Source organism: Phodopus roborovskii, unplaced genomic scaffold (genome assembly GCF_943737965.1).
Source record: "Phodopus roborovskii unplaced genomic scaffold, PHOROB, whole genome shotgun sequence".
NCBI classification, from domain to species: domain Eukaryota; kingdom Metazoa; phylum Chordata; class Mammalia; order Rodentia; family Cricetidae; genus Phodopus; species Phodopus roborovskii.
In genome coordinates, this window is record NW_026125295.1 from 35,448,614 (window position 1) to 35,471,001 (window position 22,388).

The window sequence follows — 22,388 nt, forward strand, 5'->3', positions numbered from 1 at the left end:
CTGCTATAAGTGGCCACAGAAGCCACTCACTCCCAAAAAGTACTCAACAGACCTCTGTGCAAAACTGCTCTTTACCAAATCCAGCTCAAGCTCCTGTTTCTGCTTCTCTGAGAACTAACTACCTTCTGGTTGTAACCCCATTTGATGGACAAATTGGCCAGCCTCTGAGGGTCACCAATCCCAGTTCTGAGCCACTACCCTCATGACCTAATCACATTCTAAATGTCTGGCCTGCTAATCCAGTCACTTTGTGCCTGTGACATCTACATAAGAATAGTGTGGGAACACAAACATCCAGGGGAAGCTGGGCTCCCTGTCTGGAAGAAGGCAGACAATGCCTGAGGCCTAGGGTCGATCAGCTGTTTCAGCACAGGTTTTCTGTCTGGAATTTTGAAGGTTGTATAATATATATATATATATATATATATATATATATATATATATATAAAATATATATTATATGAAATTAATATAATGAAATATATAATATAATATATATATATATTATATGAAATTTCTATTTTTATTTTTATTTTTCTGCTTCCCAGCACACTTTTCATTTATAATTTAGAATTACATACATAGGGGATGTGAAATGAATACATGTCATACATGTAATTTTAAACAACAAACAAAAACAAAATCCAGCTCACAGTCAAACACTATATGCTAACAAGCTCCATCTTTTAAAATGGGGTACAATTCCCCTAACTGCTTTGTCTGTTGCTAACGTCACTAATAAACACTTTTTTAAAAATTGAGATGACAAAGTTAATAACCATTCACCAAATTAGTATCTTGATGATTCTTAATTGATCAACATAATAGATATATTTACCACAGTGGCAAAAAATGCAAAATCATTTAGGATCTGCCCTCTCTTTCATACCTACATGCTTAAATGCAGTATTTATATATTTGGTAGTAATGATTTTATAAAGGGAAAAAATTGCCAAACCACGCTTTCTAACATGAAACAGTAAGAAAGGCAAAATTCCTCTGTTAGGAGCACAAAACTTTCCTTTCACTCAATGATTTGTGTGAACTCTATAAAAATTCTCCAAACTATTGGAACCTGATCACCTTACAAAAGTGTGGTGTGTGTGTGTGTGTGTGTGTGTGTGTGTGAGAGAGACAGTTCTTATTCTCAGCAAGAAGACCGCACAGAAAGGATAAAACAATGGTATGGAAAGTTACCATCCTCTCCAGTTGGACTCTCTATTGCGAAGTTATTGCTTCCATGTGTTTAAAGGGGGGGGGGGGGGACTTTAAGCAACCACAATAACCTAAAACTTTTGGCACGCGTATTAAGTATTAAATCGGGGGCCAAGGGGGACCAGAGAAGCCTATATTTTTATTATCACATAATTATATCAAAGTCAAAGATTTGTTGTTATGGTAATGTGAGGGAAGCTAATAACAAAGGTTGGTTTTCAGAATGTTTACAGGAATCACACTATGTATCTAAAGTTGTGAAAATGCCTCAAGCTATTTGGCCTGAACATTTAAATGTGTAATTACTGTGCTGGACACCAGGTTCAAAAATATATAATACAACTTAATTTGGGGGAAATTAAAAGGAGTGAAGTTAATGCTCTTTTTTTAGTACAGTAAAGATACTGTTTTTGAAAATCTATGGTTATACAAAGCTGAGGAACACAAACATGACATAAAACTCATTTTTCTGCAAACACTGAAATTGTGGCTCAATGCCACAATGAAGAGGTCAATGAATTATCTAAAATCTATTATCTGTCTACTTTTTCACAAGCCAAGGTTCAAATGTATTATCTTCAGGACTTCAAGTTTCAGCTTGTGTCAAATGAAAGGGGAGAGCAAAAAAGTTCCCGCACCCCAAAGTGGGAACAGATGGGAATGTAGAATTAGATGCAAGGAGACAGTGTGCCTTTGAAGGAAGGACCACAGAATCTCTCCCAGAGCGGGACAAATGTTCCAGACCTCAGCTTCTTCTGCCTCCCACTTAATATCCAAATTAAATTTAATGTTCTTGATTAAATATTTTCCTTTAATTCTTATCAGCATTTTTTGATACAGAGGAATTTTAGAAGAGGCTATTAATAAATGTGTAAGTAATTTCTACAGACTTAGCATAAGGTAGTCATTCTTCTGATGAGTTTAGCATTATTTCACAACTAAACTATTTATAATAATGTTAGTAATAATATAAGGGGTAGTATGAGGGAGAAGAAACAGCTCTGAAGAGACTGAAGATATGGACTCTAAAAGTCTTTCCTGATCCAAGAGCCATCTGCTATAAATTAAAGTTTTCTGAATAAATTAGGACTACATTTTATATTCATTCTTCTCATATTTTATTTTTGTAACTAAAAATAATCTTTCTATAGTAATGCCAATAATACCATGATATTGTCAAGGTGTTCTTCTGTCAGATATTTAATTTTTGTAGCATACTCTGAAGCTTCTAATAATATCAATTACAAAACATAAAACGCTATTTTTATGCAATGTTAAAATATCGGCATATTTTTTAATTATAGGTAATAATTTAAAATATAAATGAAACATTTTCAGATTTCTATGAATTTTCACATTTTTATGTATTTAAAGACAGTAATTTTACTATTTTATAATTATTCTCAAGATATTATTTTATAACCAATTTTAAAGAATAAGCCATGAGTTTATAATAACATGTAGGGTGCAATGCTGTCACTTAAACATTTCATATAAAAGATTCTTTGATGCAATGAGAGCTGGATACGTTAGCAAGGAGTAAGCCATTCTAGAGTCCACTCGCATCCGTAGTTTCAAGCTGCTTCCCCCCAACAACAATGAAAACATTTTCCTCGGACATGTCCTTTCTCTTCTGCCAAGAAAGTTGACTTTCAGTGCCATAACCCTACTTTATGTTTTCTGACCTTACAAGGTTCAAACATCAAAAAGAAATACAGAAGAATGAATCACTCCACATGGTGAAAGCAACTACAACTCACTTCGGTGACTTCATCTGAAACAACCCGCAGCACCAGCAACCTGATCCAGGCTTCACTGGTGGGAGATTCAGGAGCTCCCACCTCATTTAGCTGGACAAGAGCATAACACAATTGCTAAAACCACTTTTACTTATTTTTAAACATGACTCCTAAAAAAGAAAAGCCCACATCTCTAGCTTCCTTTTTTTAATATTCCTCACCAATAGGTAACAGCAATAAAAGGCAAACACACTCATTAAGGTTTAGATTCATTGTCAATATTCTGTGCTTATGCAAATAAAGTTGATTTAAGACAAAACAAAATTCTAATTACCCAAAACATTCAATGCAAATCCCTTACAAATTCTACAATATTACCTAATTCACCTTGAAGTTTAGTAGTTAAATTTCTGTATAGAAACACACAATTTTGTAATTAATTCAAAGTTTCTATGTCCCTTTTGAGACTGATGGCCTCTCGAAAAGATTGTGTATTTATTCTCTCAACATTGACTCAAAATTCCTGGGCTGGTTTAAGACCTATTCCATCATTATAAGCCTGTCAGTCACAGCATTTTAGTAGTAAACACGTATCTAGTGAAAAGGGAACCAGCTGAGGCTAATGAAGTCTCAGGTGCCTGTGAATGACTAAGGAGCTGTGGTCAGTCTGTGAGCATCGGGGTGGGGTCCAAGATGCCTTGCTTTGCTGTATTCATGCCATGGTACAAATACAATTACACGGTGGGTAATCTCTCCGCCAGTTTTTACCACCACAAATCATCTCACAATTTCAGGACCTGACTGTGACACACACTTTGTGATTTTTGGTGCTGGCAAGCTGCAACAGGCAGTGTTTAAACTCCTAACCCTGAGTTTCTGAAATGAGGATTTGCTAATGTATTCTTGGGGATGGAGAGTTATTTTTCCATAAACACAAATTCAAAATCAAGAGACACCAGATTAAATCATCTTCCTAAGTCTGTTACCATCTAAAAACTAGTACTAGACTCTATGGCAGTCTACCAGAGACTACATTTCAAAAGCAATCCCGGAGGAAAAAAATCTTTACAAAGGGACACAAGTTCCAAGTCCAAATACCTTCTACTTGTTTTCCTTGTACAATTATATGTAAATGACATTTGGTATAAACTATGAGCTTATTGTCCAACCAGTTGGATTGTTAGGGTCCCTATCGGCAGCAATCTTTCTGTTCCTGCAGGCGTCAATACATACGCTACAGAGTTATCAGGACTCAGAAAATTCAGTTTCTTTTGCCATTTCTGCCTCTGCCTTGAAACAACATCTTGGTATTACAGTGATTATTCCTGCAGCCTCATTTTAAAAAGATTCAGTACATTATATTACTCAATAATTAGTGTATAACGCAAACCAAGTATTTATGACACTTAAATGCTATTAAGTAAACAGAAAATCAAAACTCAAATATTCACCTTTCTCAACCTTTCAGTAACTATAGACAGTATACATCTTATTTTCATTGAATATAATTATTTAAATTTAGTTTTAGTTTTTAAAATATTTTGTTAAAATCAGTTTTACAGTATTTTTTTTTAATTTATGTAATTTACCTAACTAGCACGTAAACTATTTTATTGGAATAAGTCATTTGCTGCTTAGAAATTTTAAATTGATTTACAGCATTATTTTCACTGTAACTTCTATGAAACTATTAATACCATGCATGGTATTAATACATAGACATATTTTAATAATTAAAAAATCGTGATTCCAGAAAGAACAAAAGCATTTACAAAAATATAAATTCTGAGTTTAAAATGCATGTAGTTTACTTTTATTTACTTAATTTTTAAATTTAAAAATAAGGAAAACTATAATTCCTTCACATGGTACATATTTATAACACATATATGAATAAAAATGTGAAGTAAAATCCCCTTCAAAGGGATTTTCCTATTACACAGTATCTTAAGTGAACATTTTAAAAATGAAAGTGTTTCATTCATTTCAAGTACTTCTAATAATACCCCCGCAATGATTATTAATTAAACTGATTAGTATTTTTTAATCAGCTATTTTTGACAGACTTAAGGGTGAGTACTGTAACTTTTAAGATGAATTTCATAACCTGCCTATTTCATAACAACATTAAATTTTTTTATGAGGGGATGATTAGGTTAACATGGAAAAAAGTTCCCTTTTCCTGGTAAGGTGGAAAGCACAACTTATTTTATTTTTCTTCTCCTACAAAAGGTTGTCTTCCACCTTGACTGATTTAAATTTCCTTTTTTGGAGCTGTAATTACACCATTAGGTGAAGACGCTATACCATCTCAATGGGAAATGCACATATTCCAAAAGTTTATACTTCAGAATTTGGCGATAAGCAATCTTTCCTTCTGGAACAGACGCCCACAACTGCACAAATGTTGAAGTGAGCACCGCATTACTCTACCTGGACCGTGGAACTGATCTCAGAGGCAAAGCCGCCTGTCAAGGGAGCCTCATGGCTGATGAGCAGTCGTCCCGTTTTGACCACAGACTGAAAGAGAAAAGGGCAACGTGATGTTGAAGAGGATACATACTTGAAGCATATGATGGCCTTTTAACTCACCAATAAAAACAAACTGCTTCCGTAAATAAAAAGCAGTAAGCTGATTTTGTTTTGTTCTTACACATGACTTTCAATCAGATGGATTTTTGTACTCTCAAGAAATTTTCATGTAGCTTATAATCTTAGCATGAAAGAAAAATGAGATTTATAACTCCATGTAGTATATAATTTAAAACGCATGCCTATTTTATAGGACTTTTTTTTTTTTTTTTTTTTTTTTGTTATAAGTGGATAACTGTTTCTTATGTCCGTATCTTGGTCCGATATTTTCCATCCTTTTACTTTTAAGACTTGAAGTGCTCTTTCTGTTTGGGGGCATATGACAACAATAGTATTAAGAAATATTGATTGTCGAAAAGGGAAACCAGCATGAAAACACCATTGTGAAGGAAAAAGCCACACCCTTGAGGGACTTGCCAATAACAAGGAACTCTGAAAATGGGGGTTATTGGAGTGGAGCAGGAGGATGGGAGCAGGGGGAACTGTGGTTGGTATGTAAAGTGAATAAATTTTTTTAAAAAAATAAATTTAAAAAAGGAAAATGAGGGGTTATAACCATCTTCATAATGGGCACTAAAATCTGGTTAAGGAAGTGCCACACTTCAACATGAAAAGTGATGTAATCACAATGATGTGATCTCAGTGCCTTGCTATGGCATGATAGACAAAGTATAAACAAAAATCAAAAGGTATGGCTACAATATCATAGCAGGATGCCAGCTATGTTGGGAGGAAAAACTGCTAAAATTGACAAGTTATTGCTTAAAATACATTAAACCATATCGGCAGAGACGAGATAAATTCTTCTCTAAATTGCTGTCAAAGTTATTACTCCTCTTTAAAGACTTTTCTATTTAATGAACTTTACATGAAATCTTCAAGAAAAAGATATATGTCTAAAAGAAAAGATTTTACTCAATCTGGAAAATTCTAGTTCTGAATTCAAAGACAATGGCTGCAGCTTCAGCCAGCAGATGTTATGCCTCAAGATCTGGGCAGGATCTGCAACCAAAATAGTTATTAAGTAGTAGATGGTAAGAACAGCATTTAAAAAACACCTACCACCTCCGATGATTTGACAACCTGAAGAACTCGCATTTGACTTTCCATGCTGTAGTAATTTGACAGTTTTAAAAATCACAATTAAACTTCAATGTGCTAGGCTAGAAATGATGGCACACAAAACATTCTATAATAATGAAACAAACAAACATGTTTTAAAAATATCCTCTAAGAGATTTTTCTGCCTTGCTGAATCAGCTTGAACAATCCACAATCCATTTGCTACACAGATCTCTCTGAAAGCTCTGCCTCACAGAGTCCTGTCAGGATAACATAACCAATGGAGCAGCTAACACCACCCAAGCTGGATGATATAGGTTAATGTCTAACAGGGCAGAATGAGAGACTTCTCCAAACATGCTGCTTTTATACTAAAACTCCAAATACTGTACTATAATGTACTTTATAAATAAGGTTTCGACCTATCCAAGATCGAATGACAACATTTAGAACATTAAAATACAACAAGATACAACAAGCAATCAGAGCAGACAGTCTATGTTTCCAGCAACATACAGAGCCAAAACTCTATATGAGGGAAGGGGGGAAACACACACACACACGAGAGAGAGAGAGAGAGAGAGAGAGAGAGAGAGAGAGAGAGAGAGAGAGAGATGATAGATAGGTAGACAGAACAGATGATAAGTATGATGTAGGAGAAATGCAGGTGATAAATACGTACATATATATACATATATAATGATGTAGGAGAAATGTTTCCAACTCTGACATTTCAAGCAGCATGATATGCAAGTATACAGAATCAAGGCTTCCTGAGCATCCCTCAGGAAGAAAATGGCTATACAGATGCACCCAACACCAGAGTACTGTGGGGTCATGGGAAAGACTGACAACATGGAAAGATGTCCAAAGTTAATTAGAAAAATAACCAACTTGAAGGATAATAGCTCGTTTTTGTGAAAAGTGATAAGATACATACACTTTTAAACATGTCTGTTATTAGAAATACTCCTTCTACATGATCAGAAATTGTTTCTCCTGAGAAATGGAAGTTAAGGAGGCACATGCACACCATCTTACACATTACCTTATATCATTTAGGTTCTGAAAGTATTCTCAGTAAGTTTCAATAAATAAAAGTATAGGAAAAGTCCATGAATTAATGCTAAATTGGCAAATCACTATGGCCATAATATCCTCAAGAAATAGAATTGTTTAAAATAATATCACAGGATTCCTTTCAAAAACAGAGGCACCCTTGGGTCACACACAGACTGCCAGAGCAAATGATTACATTAAAAGCACAGGAAGCCAGCCTCCACCTGCCATCCATACGAAGTTCCTCTCTGAGACTTCAAGAAAATGGACCTCAGAAGGAGTGACAAATAGCCCATTGGTGTGAAGGGGTCAAGTCCAATATCCCTGTCTGTGCTTAACATAAAGTGTGCTGCCATTCTCAGATAGAGGATGTTGCTATCAGAACTGTAGAACCAAGTCCAGAAATTCCTGAATCACCAAGAACTAGAGGGCACATGAAACAGAACATCACCTTACTTTGGATGTGTGGAGATGCCAGTTTGCACTCTTACAAGTAAAAGAGAGCATGCAAAGAAGAGGCACACAGAAGCAATGATCAGAATCACAAGCATCACAGACACAAGCAGGGCCCCTGCTCTGAACCACGGATTTTGTGCACACTAATTCACTTAATTTAGGAAGTACTTAAGTTTCTTTCTTTCTTTCTTTTTTTTTTTTTTTTTAATGCCTAAAAAAAAAATCTCTGACCCCCTGGAAATCATTTACATGTATAAAATAAAGAAGAAACACTGTCATTTTTCAGCCATACTCCCTAGGAATTAACATCTATTTGATTGTCTGAATATAGTTCAATCACTTCATGAAGCAGAACAGAAACCTAATGTGGTATATGCTTTTCACCATTCACAGTCTTAATTTGCTAAGACTCCTAACTGTTTTCCCTATTCCCTTTTATTATTTTCATTTTATTAATATTGTAATCAATATTGAGATTACTGCAAATTTATAAAACAGAATTCTATCATTTGTGGTTCAATTAAATATCCATTAAAATCAAAAATCATTAGTTTTTAATGATCATACATACACGTAAGTAAACTTTAAAACACACAACTGCCTAGAAATTTCTTTACAAAGTTGGCACTTTCCTGAACTCCCTTAAAATTAGTATGGTGTTTTCCAAAGGTGGTTGCTAGTAACTGTTTTTAAAATACAAAACAATAGACATAAATAATAATACTTTTCTTCTAAAGAAAGAAAAGCTTAAAGTTGTCAAGTTCCCATCTGCTAGAAGTACTTCTCCATCTAAAAGAAACTCGAGTGTTTAAACAACTTTTCAATATGAAAGCTAAGCCAATCAAAGCCAGGAAAAATCACACAGGCTGGATTTTCCACTTACTGATTCCCCAACTTTTTACCACTAAAAACTGCCCCTAGATTATGGTCTGTGGTGCATGGGGCACCATTGAGTCAGAGGCGAAAAATGGCACCAGCAAAGGCTAAGCCAATTAAAGATTAGGTCTGTGAAACACTTCTCCGTGTTTTTCTCAGTATTCCAAAAATAGGAAACTGTTCCTCACCTGTTAAAACCTTAAAGGCTGCCGCCCCCCCCCCAAAGGTTACTCACCACTTCAAGACCTTTCACCAGACACCAGCAGCCTCCTGTCACAGGAGAGGAGAGGCAAGCAAAATGGAGGCATAGAAGGTCCCAGATATATATGATGCCCTGTTAAGAGGGAACCCTGGTTTGGGTCTATGACTTTTCCCCACATGCTATGCTCAGCCTAAGCACTATAGAAATGGTGAGAAACTAATCTTATCTATACATGACAGCTAACGCAATGGTCTGAATATGGGAGACACTCTAAGCAAGTCAGACCAAACTATGAAAACAAATGTTTAAAGATATTGCACATGTCATCTTTAAACATTTATACTATTACAAAAATCCATTAGAAGATAACCTAAAAATATACTTCAGCATACCCTGCAATGGTTTAAAGTAAAACTCCAAATGAGTGGAATTTTAACTAGCTTTTATCTGTTGATTTAAAGCAATTTTTGGCTGTTAGAGTAAAGCATAAATTTCCAACTATATACAGGTCCCCTGAGATGTGTTATACATGAAGGCTAATGTCACTTTAGCAACAAGACATCAGATGCTGCAGAGGTAAGCTGTACTCAAAAATGGTCACACCGACACTGGCTGCCCAAATGCTAGACATATGTTTTAGTGAGTGTAGCCTTTAAAGATTTAACACAATCCAACCGGGAAAACTATTAAGCTGTCATTCCAGGAGAAAATGATACAGACAGGCAGACCATTAAGCTTGCATATGCTTGGAAGTACAAGACCAGCATTCAGAATGCAGTGTGTGTGTTATTTCTTACTCAAAATCTATAGCAAAACTTCTCCCTAGAGACAATTCAATCCTTACCAGCACCAAGGTGAGCGAGATATTCAAGTTGGCAAGATGCTATAAGAATGCATATCCTGGGTAAGCAATTTATCAGTTCCTATCAGAGTATAAAAGTGAAGACAGTAAATGAAACACGGAAGCCAGCCTTCAACGGTAACCATAATGATTGGTAAATTCACAACACATTTCACTTATGGAACACGTCACTCAGTAATTAACACAATCTACAATCTGTTAAGGACACATATCAATGAGCTTCAAATATCAATGGCAATGAATTAGGTATTTTTGAAACATTTTCACGTGTAATAGCCAAACATGTCTCACAGAAAGAAAAAAAGAAAAACGGGGAAAAAGAAAAAACACAATTAGTCACAGGCTGACAAATGTATCACTAGATGCCTGGAAACCAGTATTTATCAGCATGCCTGCTACACATGACTGGACCACTGGCCAGCGTTCCACTAGAGAAATACCAACACTAAAGAGAGCCGTCGAGAGCTCCAGGGAGAGTTCTGAAAAGTCCATTTTGGCCAAGATAGTGCTGGCGAGGTTACAAATATTTAATATTGTAGGAGAGTAGTGTAAACTGAGAAAAACTGAATCCCTGTGGCTTTGTCGCCCCTGTGGGAAAGAAGGTAATGGCACAAGCAGAAAGCAATGGCAGCTGAAGGACATCCAGAGGGGGGGGGAGACACAAGAGTATGCCCCTTCCACGCACTGTTGCAAAATTTTCAGACTCTCCATGGTTCATTTTCTCCCATTATTTTGAAAATCATAGTGGAAATCCTGAAGAACTTTAGAGAATCGATTCTGACAAAATTATGAGTGTCCATGATTCTAACAGCTACTTCACAATACTTTGGGTAAGCCTGCTGGTGCCAGCCAGCCTTTACCTCTGCAGTTAGCTTTTACGGGGCCCTCTAAGCCAAAAGCATGTGAGCCTGGGCTACTCTGAGAACATGAGCTGTGCTCGTCTACCTCTGCCTTTCCCTAAACCAGCAGACATTCTACCCTCTCCAGAGACCCAGCTCTCCAACCCTGCCTGGTCCCCACAGCAAGCTGGGATTCCTCAAACCCCATGGCACTATGTATTTTTTCCTCCGTTTGTCAGATTTTTCCATCTGACAATACTAGGACCTTTCATAAAACCTAAAACCAGAACACAGAGGCAAGCCTCTAAGAACAGGATCCAAGTGGCACACATTGCTACATCTCTCCTAAAAATCATTATTGATTTACTTCAAAACCCCCTGCAGCATCCTACCTAGCACACCAGGCTCTCAACACAAGTCAGAACATAATGCATGACACGTTATGTATTCAAATGGGTTGATGCGTTCATGTAATGTTGTTTGGGGAGTCATACACACATTATTAATGTATAGCAGTTTAAAAAATTATTTAAGTGGGTTTTTTTTGTTTTGTTTTTATTTTGTCTTTTACTTTTGAGAAATGTTCCTTGTTATTGAGAAAGGAGCTCTATTCTACCTCCTCCAACAAATACTAACAAGAATTCAACATCATGAAATTAACTAAGTAATATTCTGTCTCTAACCAATATATGTAACACACAGCTGCAGCTGAGTTCTAGGTGTTCAGCACATTGTATTGTGTTGATTTTAAATATATGAACAGAGTGGCTTCCACGCTGAAGCCTCCAATAATATAGTCTCTAAGGTACACTGTATAGCAGTGTACCCTGCTGTTACAAAGGTAGTGAAAGGCAATTCAGAAAACAAACCTCCAATGGCCCTAATCCTAGAAGACTAATGGCCAGCCCATTCCACCTTTTTCCTACTCCAAGCAAAACACATTTATATTTTAGGCACCCTTTTTATAAGTGTACAATTACCGCAAATATACAAACACAGGGTTGGTACTAAACACAAGTTTCGTTTCTTCAGGTGACAAACAATCAGGATGAGGAAAAGGCACTGGACTGGACTTGTACTTTTAGACATGCAGTGAAGTGTGGGAAAGTATGTGAGTACCATGGCTTTAAAATGTTTTATTGTGTACATTTGTCCTGTTTACTTAAACATCCCACAAATCTTAACCAAATCTAAGGAACAATGGTTTCTTTTTCGTGCCAAAGTAACTTCCAAAACTAAAGCAGCAACTGTTTAGGTTCTCTTGTACCTTCGTTATTATTGTGTGCCTATCATTTTCTCAGTAGGGTTTGAAAACGGGCTGAACTTGAACTCAATAGATCTGACTGCCTCTGCCCTCTGCCTCCCCCCCCCCCCCGGCCTCTGCTTCCCCAGAAGTAGAATGGCTGGATTATACCATAATCCCATACTTAACTATGCTGCACCATTTCACATATCCACTGAGTGACTTGAGTTCTAAACCCAATGCCAGCTGTCTTCTGTATTTTTTATTGCAGTTATACTTAGGAATATAAGATCATAGCGATTTTTGGTTTAATTGGCATCTCCCTAAAAATTAGAGGTGTTGACTATCTTTTCATATGCTTACTAAACATTTGGAAAAATATTTATTCAAGTCATTTGCCTCTTTTTTATTAATCACCAGCTTCACCCTCCACCTCCAACTCACCCCCCCCCCCAATCGATACTGAAAATCTCTATAAGTGAGACTTTTTAAACTGGTCCCTTTGAGGACTGTAAGCAAACTGCTTCAGATGAGGCCGTCCTGATTGGAAAGCCTCTACTGCTCACCATGCTCTCTATCCTTAAACATCCATCATCCACTCAGGCTTCTTCGAAACTTTGGAACAAAACAAATAAACATTTCCCCTAATGTCTCCAATATTAATCTCTTCCAGGATTGACTCTCCATGACAGTCCTTCCCTCCTGAAAATAATCACTGGAGAACCAGCTACTCAAAATCTCAGTCATAACAAATAATTGGTGGGTGTCCACTCTCCATAAAAGCAGAGCAAATTTGTTCCACAACACAGAACCCACTGTCACACAGTGCCAGTAACTAGAGACACTGAATGCCAATCAAGAAAGTTTAGGACATTAGTGTAAACCAGACAATAACTTTCCTCACCATTTTATTTAAGTGTGTATGCAATTTCTCCATAAACTTTTAATGTTGTATAAATTCCAAAGGACACTAGCTCATATCAAAAACAACATCATGAGTCATGAGCTAGTACTAGGGAAAGCAAGCAAGTTAACTAAGGTCCCCAAAGGGTTATAACTTCAATCACCACAACCTCCTAGGGGAAAGCATTCCCTCAAAACAAAGAATTATAAAGACTGTTTTAAGAAGCAGGAGATTAAAAGGAAAGAAGAATGCTGCTATTAAAATGAAGTTCATTTGTTCAGAAAGTCTTTGAAGAATTTTGAATTTCAACACATTTGTCCTTTTATAAAATAACAGCAGAAAGAAAGAAAGGAAGAAAGAAAGGAAAAAAAGACTATTTCTCAAGTGTTGAAAATGGGGAAATATTACATCTGGCCATGGTAAGAATGATAACTGGTAGAAACTGACATCATCTATCGGGATCCCAGCTTAACGTGAAAACTAAGAAAGTGACCCAAACCCAAACCAATGCATCAGCCAGTTACATTTTACATGGCTGTTCTAAGCATGTATCAAGGGTACAATTTTCGCAGAAGCCAGCTGGTTGCCTAGCAAGGTAATACTTCTCCACAAAATGATCAAAAGTATAAACATGGTTACACTTCTGCATCACCATGGATAAACGGTTTCATTTCCTAAAACTTGGTCCAACTCTATTAGAATAAATGGATTTTTAGTATATTACAAAATGAAAATCATGTGTAGTTCATAATCCATGGTTAAGGCTAAAATATCTTTTGGGTCTTTGTTGGATGCAGACAGTATTACAGGAAAACCAAGAATGTTTCAGCAAAATTACAGACTGAGCATATATAACAAAGACAGTATAGGAGTAAACTACAAAACCTTCATTTTTTCCTTAAAACCAGGACCATAGAAGTAAACTGTTACTATGAAAGGTGGGCTCAGGGAAAGAAGCCCTTTAGCAAACAGAGTATCATGTGCCCACAGAACACTTGCCTACCACTTGGTTAGAAGGAAGGAAGGAAGGAAGGAAGGAAGGAAGGAAGGAAGGAAGGAAGGAAGGAAGGGAAGCAAAGGAAGGAAGGAAGGAAAGAAAGCAAAGGAAGGAAGGAAGGAAAGAAGGAAGGAAGGAAGTTAGAAACACAGAGGCATGAAAACTTGGAGGTCAAGGATTATTGTCTCAAAACTCAATGTTAATGAATTATTAGTACTATGTGATAATGATGTTAATTAAGATGATTCAGTATTTTTAATCAGTTTATAAAGTGCAATTTTTTTCAGGAAATTTTACTTCCTGCAATGTCAATATTTTCCTGTTTGATTTCTAATTTTCTAGGTATAATGTTTTTATGGGCATGAACTGGCAGAAATGTTCAAAGAAGACTATCTCCCTTCCTCACTTTCCATAAGAACTGATCAGAACGAAGGAAGTCCTTCCTGTTACTGGAAACCCATCCCATTACTGGAAACCTAGTCAACAACCCAGGGCTAGTGAAATCATGGATTTCAGAGAACCTACAACTGCCCTTTTACTAAACCAGCATAAACCTTAACAACATTCTAAGGATCTGTCCTTATACCCACAGATAAGTGTAGTTCCTACCACTCATCAAGAAAATTTCTCTTTGCTACAGATGGAAACTATTACAAAAACCCACACCCAATCAAATTGCAGAGTTGTGGACAGAGCCCAGTCCCAACTGATACATCTGCAACCCAACTCCTGCACCTAAGGCCAGGGAACAGTGCAGAAGAGCGGGATAGCCTGTAAGACTGTAAGAGCCAGAAGGAGTTTTCTATGAGAATATCTCCGGAAATGTCAGAAGCTACACCATGAAGTCTCATCAACATGGCGACCTAAAGATGCCTCAACAAGAATGCAAACATAGACATGTAATATGAACAAGGGAAAGCTCACAAGGCCTCAGCCCCAGAAAAAGAACTACAGGCAACTAACAAATACTGGAGAAAAATAGTCTTCTTCAGGGAAAAACACACCAATTGGTTACCCAATAATGAATGGTCAGCCCTGAAAACAAACATACAAGCAGCATTACATGAGGAGAACAAGTTTTATTTATATATTTAGAAATACAGACACATACACAAACACTCCACACGTATATGTAACAATGATTCAAGAAAAAGAGACCCCAAATTTGAAAGAAAGCAAGTGGAGGTGGGTACATGGGAAGAGCTAGAGGAGGAAAGGGAAAGGGGATATTATGTAATCATAATCTAAGAAAAAAATTAATATCAGATGAATTTCTGAATCCAAGAGAAAAAAGACAGTGATATGTCTAACAACCTAACCAGGTACTTTGAATGCTTAGGAAGAGAAGAGAGCACCGTCCAAAGCAGTAGATAGCAGAATATGACATAGATCAGGCCAGCAGGAAATCACCTGGAAACTGAGAGAACAAAACAAAGGGTCAGAGAAGCTAAGAGTCTCGTATTGGGAAAGATGAGCATCATCCTCTAACCTCCAGCTCAACACTCAGCAAGAGAGAAGGTCTAATAAAATCAGATGTAAATGCAGTTGATAATGGACACCCCAAACCCAGAGTGTCCAGACTAGGGAGATGGCTCAGGAGTTCAGAAGATTCCCTACTTTTGCAGTAGACCTGCATACTTCTCAGGACCCAGGTCACGTGGCTCACAACTACCCTCACTCCAGCTCTAGGAGATCCAATACCTCTGGCCTCTGAGGACACCCATACACATGCACGCACACCCACAAACACATCAACACACACACAAGTACACTCACAGGTACTACACATAACTTAGAAGAGTAATAAAAGTACTTTTATATAATTTTAGGTAAGGTAAGAAGAGGACATCAGATCCCCCAGAAGTGGAGCTACAACAGTTAAGATCCATCATGGAAGTCCTAGAAGTCAAACCTAGGTCCTCTGCAAGAATAGCACATGCTCCTAACTGCTGGGACCTCTCTCCAGACCACCCCACCCCCAAATAAATCTATTCTTTTTTTTTTTTTAATGTTATTGTTCTAAATGTCTTCAGTAGATGAGATACATTTTCAATGGTATTCTATTAATAGTTTCTCCTGAGACTGAAGCATTCCATCCTTCAGGGAAACTCCTTAAGAAGTGAAACAACTCAAAGTAGCTTTAGGAAGTCCCTGAAATTGAACAGAGTATCTAGGCCAATCCTTGACAGAGTAAATAGTCAAATCTGAGCTGCAAAGAAAACTCTCAAAGTAGAAAAGTTGCAAAAAAGGCTTTGAGACCAGACCAGCTGCCTGAAGAAGCAGAAACCAGCTGAACTTCCTGGAAGAGGTTTAGAGCAACTGAGTCATGTGGAAAGGACACACTCCATCCTATTGAGCTGCCTGTAGGCTGTGCAGTGTGCTCCAGGATCCCAGATTTGTGAGCTGTCATTCATGCTGGCATAGGCCTCAAAGACAGATGCTGTCTGAGTCTGCTCCTGTAAGTAACCTCTCACCCATATTTCTTTAAGTAACTCTAATAAAATTCATTGGGTCACCAATTTGGACTTTGATGGTATCCATACTTTGGTCTGCTATGGGTTCGCTGTTTGGAGTGGGTAGACATTTGTGCTGCATTTCCCCGGGAAAAGTTTCGTCACATAGCAACTGGAAAAAAGCCCAAATGCCTTTGATAGACAAAATTATCAAAACAACTTTATAAACTTAAATTACATTTGTAATACTTAAGTGTGCCCAAGCTAAATACATAAACCCTATGCATGTGACTCAGCAAGATGTTTACCTTTACATGTCAACTTGCCATAATCTTCACACCTGGCTGGAGTCTTAATGAAGTCTAGATTACATTGGCATATGGGTGTATTGAGAATACACTGGATGATTTGAGAAAATGAAGAGTATAAGTAGGTAGCATTATTCCCTGGGTTTGGGTCCTTAACTATATAAAAAGAGAAAATGAGAACACAAGCTGTAGGGCCCTGCATGAACCCGCGAGGCACCTTGAGCAAGCCCGAAGCTGTTGGCTAGAACATCATGCCCCAGAGTTGTTACTGGTACTCTGTCTGATTTGCTAACACACATCTGCTGGGGAGGAACTAAGCCCGGGAACTTGACACTTGACTCTTGATTGTTTCCCACTGTGCTGTAAGTCAGTATATAAGCCCACTCCATCCCCTCAATAAATGGTATTCAGCATTCAGCATTCCAGCTGCACGAATGACCGCCGTCTTGTCTTTTATTTTAATCTCTAGGCCTTCACCTGATTAGTGGAACAGATTAGTGGAATGGGTGCTACACAAGCAAAATGCACTCATTCTCTCTGATCTTGGCTATGGATGTAATTAGCTGCTTCAAATTCCTGCTGCCTTGACCTGCCTACAATGATGAACTGTAACCTAGACGAAGTAGCTAGAAGGCATCCTTTCTCCCCTAAGTTGCTTTCATCACGACCTTTTATCACAGCAATAGAAATGAAATTAGGATACATTCTGGTACAACCAGAAAACAAAGAAATAAAGATATCTATAAAGGACATAAGAAAAAATGCTATTCATGTCTTTCCCTTAGTCTTGGATTTTAAAGAAGTGGCAAAAAAGAAAAACGAAAAAGAAAACCAGTGGACTGTCTTTACTCGCTTAACTACCAGGTTTTAATATAGTCCAGAGTAAACATATCCCCTGTGCTCAGAAGGCTAAAACAGAAAGGTTGTCAAGACAATAGACAGGTAAAGATCTTGGTGGTACCTGGCATTCTCTATTCCTAGTCTCCCTAACAACACAATGCTGCCCTAGAACCTCTTACAACAATGATGTTATATTGAAAGAATGCATGCAAACAAAGAGTCATTACAACCTGGGAGAAGGAATGAAGGACTTTGGGAAGGAATCAGAACCCAAAGAGTTCCAGAACACAGGTGGAAACTGATGCTTCTGTCAGTCTGCCCATCAGTGACAGGAATGTGTAAGGGCCGCTAAACTTGCTAAACTTCCTTTTTTTAAGTGACTCTTGTCAAATAGCACTTAAAGTGTAAATATCCACACTAGCCTGTCTGCTCTCCTCACTGGGACACTGTCACTGCTTAAGCAACAGCCAACCAACCCAGCAAGGAAGAAAGCTTCCTTGCTGCCTCAGCTCATCAGGTAAGACACCAAGGTAGCTCAACAGTGCTGCTCCGCAGGCCCTGATGGCTAGCTCAGAAGCTTCTAAGCCATCCTCTGCTGCTTCCGAATGCTTTATTCAACAGAACAACAGGCAGTCTAATGACACATAGATGTCTACAAGCTGACTTTTCATTTGTTTTTTGTTTTTTTAAGAAAAAGTAAGATTTTTAATTTTTCCCCCCAAAAGGTGCATTTTAGCAAAGAAAGAAATGTCTTAAACCCTGTCAGGCCCTCTACTTGAAATCAGAGTTAAATTTCTACTGATTCTCTGTGAGCAAGCCTGAAAGAACAATAAAGTCCCTTCAAATTCCTCAACAAGTGAGGCCTCAGTTCAGCTAGCTAGCCTTTCATCCCCAGATGACTACCTACCAGAGGCGACCAGGAGCTGTAAAAACTGTTCTGTTCTTTGACACTTCTTGACTTCCAGGTACTACTCATTCATCACCGTGCTATGTTTTGTTTCAAACATGAAAGGGGAGTTGAGTCCACAAGGGGGAAACAAGCTAAAGTGGAAAATGGGGCTTGGTGAAGAATTTTTTATTAAAAGTTAATATGGAAGACACACATATAAAGCCAAAAATTTAAATGAAAAGCTTACAATAATGGGGTATGTATGTATGTATAGCAGCATTGCAATTTTAAAGTGTGCACTATTGCTATGCATAATGAATTAATTCCTTGACTTATAAGATATAGTATAAAAACAAGTGGATGTGTGTGTCGCTCTACATAATATACTTAACACAATATATAGTATTATGTATATAATTTGTGTGTATAGATATTTTCTCTTTGCATATTTTTGTGGATGGGAGCACACAGTAAGACAAAAGAAACTAAGGTTTTGAACCCAAAGCAATGAACCACCTCAGTGTCAGCCTAGAAGAGCAACTGTCCTCGGGCCCTCAAGACAGAGCAGACAATTAGCTGTCTCATCAAAAGAGTAAACACTATCTACTTTTCCTCTTCTTAAACTGTCTCACAGACATACCTCTAAAGAACTTATAACTCCAGTAGGGAAATGTATTCCTAATGCTCTGAGCATCAACATTTGTAAGCAGTTACAGGAACTCATTGACTGGCAAACTATAAGTCTTCAGAGCAAAACCATCTACCACTGAGTCCACAAATCTGAAAATATTCTTTCCTATTACCCAACAGTTATTTAATCAGAGGCCTCTGTTGTGAAGTATGGTGCTGTTTTTAACAATTACTAAGAAAACTACATTTATTATGAGCAAATTATTAGCAACTATACCTCCCATCTGAAGATCTATGCAGATGTCAGACACAGCATCTTGTTTAGAAAGTAGGACTGAAGCAACAATGAAGAAGCAGGTTTCAATAGCACTGAGACCAATGCTACTCAAGTGAGCTGAGGAAGAAATGCCTGAGACTGTTCTTTCCAAAGCGTGACTCTGGATTTAAATCAATATCTTTACATTTACTGTGTGTGTGTGTGTGTGTGTGTGTGTGTGAGAGAGAGAGAGAGAGACAGAGACAGAGACAGAGAGAGAGAGAAAAAGGGAGGGAGAGATTTAAAGACTAAATTCAATACCATGAGACACTTTTATTAACACTGAATTTTTACATAAACTTATTATTTGCTGCCAGTCATAAATCCACAGGGAAATGAACAACTTCTCAAAGACAAGCACAGAAGAGACTTCCAGCCTTGACGGTGAAATAACACAGGCAGGATGCACCAGGGTGAGCATTGTTTTTTTCCTTACAGGAGTCATGCTACCACATACCTGTACTCAAAACCCTTCCACTGGCTCACTGTTCTATCAATTGGCCATAAACAACCACAGCATTGGACATGTGCATGCACTAAGATGAAGAAATATTAAAGTCAGCACACTGGTCATAGTGTTCCCTGAGGAGTTAAGATCCATTCCACAAGAAATCACACACAACATCTCAGGTGGAATAGACCCACAATGTGCGCTGAGCACATAGAGCCCAGCCCACATACTGAAACACGCCTCTGCCCCACCTCCCTCCATGAGACGGAGGAAAAATACTTCTCTTTTTGTGATGCTATGACATACGATGTCACTTGCATTTTCAGTGTCTGTCCACCACACACTGCGCAATGATGTGGGGACTGCTAGTTCTAACAGGTTGGTGGCAACTCAAATTTTTGTCTTTTATTTTCTTATAAATAAGAATACTTGAGGACTTAATCTCAAAATAGTTCATTTGTTTGTTTTGTATTTTAATAAAAAAAGAAAAGAAAAGAAAAAACTGGAAGCCAGTATCAACAGAAACACAGGAATGAAATATCTTCCACAGAAGATTAATTATGCCTTCCTTCAATAGTATGCTAGAAAAATCACATGAATTCATATGCTCTGTTTTTCCAGATAATTACAGCCCTTGTTTCCTTTCCATGTTGTAGTTTGTGAAACTGCAATGTACTGTTGGCAAAAAAACAGTAAGGCACATGGTCAATAAAAACAAGGCTTGCCAGCGCCTTTAACGGGTATACAATCTAGATTACTGAATCTATTTCATAAAGTGTACACAAATTAATGTATACTGAAAATGTAATATGACAATTTTTAAACAATCACCCTTCAAACAAGTTAGACATTCATCCTACAACAAAACACTGGCTTTACACATCCTTAGTTTGCATTTATTTCCTATGCATGAGAAAGGACAATGGATACATTAAAAGAGTTGGTGTTCAAATAAGTGCCTATAAAACATAATAGGAACAGACATAAAAACATAAACCATATAAGCCCTGGGATGATCTTCAATGTCTGTATGTACTCAAAATTAAAACCCACAGATATTCTTCCAAAGAGACTGGTCTAATGCTTAGCCATAGTCTGCTTGCTTCTGTTGCTTGCTACTAGATTTCTAATGTTGATGTCATAAGGAAAAGGATGGAGATGGTGGTCATGGTGATGGCTGCTATCATGATGATGATGCTGGTATGAGGAAAGAATGAAGAGGAGAAGCAAATACAGTAGGCTATGAGGGATGTCACACATGCTTAACTGATGTTGGTTTAAATGTGAGAATATGATTTTAAAAGTCTTTTTAATTTTTTAAAATAGTTTTATCTCTTACTCCAGTTTTATTTAGTGAATAATTCACAAATTTTCTATGTTAAGAAATTATATATGAACCAGGCATTGGTGGAGCATAGCCTTAATCCCAGCACTTGGGAGGCAAAGGCAGGCCGATCTCTGTGAGTTCAAGGCCAACCTGGTCTACAGAGCTAGTTCCAGGACAGCTTCCAAAGCAATGCAGAGAACCCCTGTCTCGGAAAAAAAAAAGAAAAATAAAAGAAATTATATGTGGATTATTTAAAATATTGACCAGAGAGACACTTGGAGGATAAAGGTATGTGCCACCAAGCCTATCAGCTTTAGTTTGATCCCCAGGACCCACACGGAAGAAGGAGAGAACTGACTCCCTTAATTAGCCCTCTCATGTACACACGCATGCACACATACTAACACACAAATTTAATAAGAAACAAAAACAATACTAGGATACTTAAAGATTCTTGTTAAGAATAAGTAACTACCTTGGGCACCAGCATCCATTGCCCTTGTTTGATGCAAGGGTACAGCTGACCTCCCACTTTAGTTCATCTGATGCTTTTAAACACAGTTTTACATTCTATAGCTTTCTGTTACTCCCAAGCCTTAAGTTCAGAAAATGTGTTAAAGTAGCTACAATGCCCATATCAAATACAGTATTGCAAGAGACTCTCCACTGAGTGGAGAATTAAGGTACATTTCATGAAACTCCCTTCATCTTATTCAGGTCATAGCACAGGTCTGATCATAAAATGAATGATGATAAGAACAATCTAAATGGTCTCAGTAGTGACTCTTTGAATCTAAATTTCCCAGTAACAGTTGAATTTGCTACAACACTTGATAGAGACAAAATTGAATGCCAGGGCTATAATATAGAAATTCAGGCTACTAAAACTGCAACTTCAGCATGGAATTGGGCGGTTTGAGTTCAACCCTAACTTCTGTGCTCAACCCATCAGTTATGTGAGCTGGACTTTTCATCAACAGACTGGTGGAGTCACCTACTAGTTCTGACGGGCGTTTGAATCTGAGATATTGCACGTAGCTCCAAACATGGTGCCTACAGTGACTAGTCTATGATGGACGTTAGCTTTTATTTTGGTATAAAACTGAATTTTCTGTCCTGTGTTAATAT

At 37.5% G+C, this 22,388-nt stretch overlaps 1 protein-coding gene across 2 annotated transcripts in view; it reads right to left on the reverse strand.

The window, feature by feature from the left end:
* Bckdhb (branched chain keto acid dehydrogenase E1 subunit beta) overlaps nt 1–22,388 on the reverse strand; it is a 183,399-nt gene that overhangs the window by 45,971 nt on the left and 115,040 nt on the right. For both annotated transcript variants that reach the window (XM_051207850.1, XM_051207853.1), the window contains exon 9: nt 5,388–5,474. In XM_051207850.1, the coding sequence (XP_051063807.1) occupies nt 5,388–5,474 (87 nt within the window). The remainder of the gene's footprint in view (nt 1–5,387; nt 5,475–22,388) is intronic.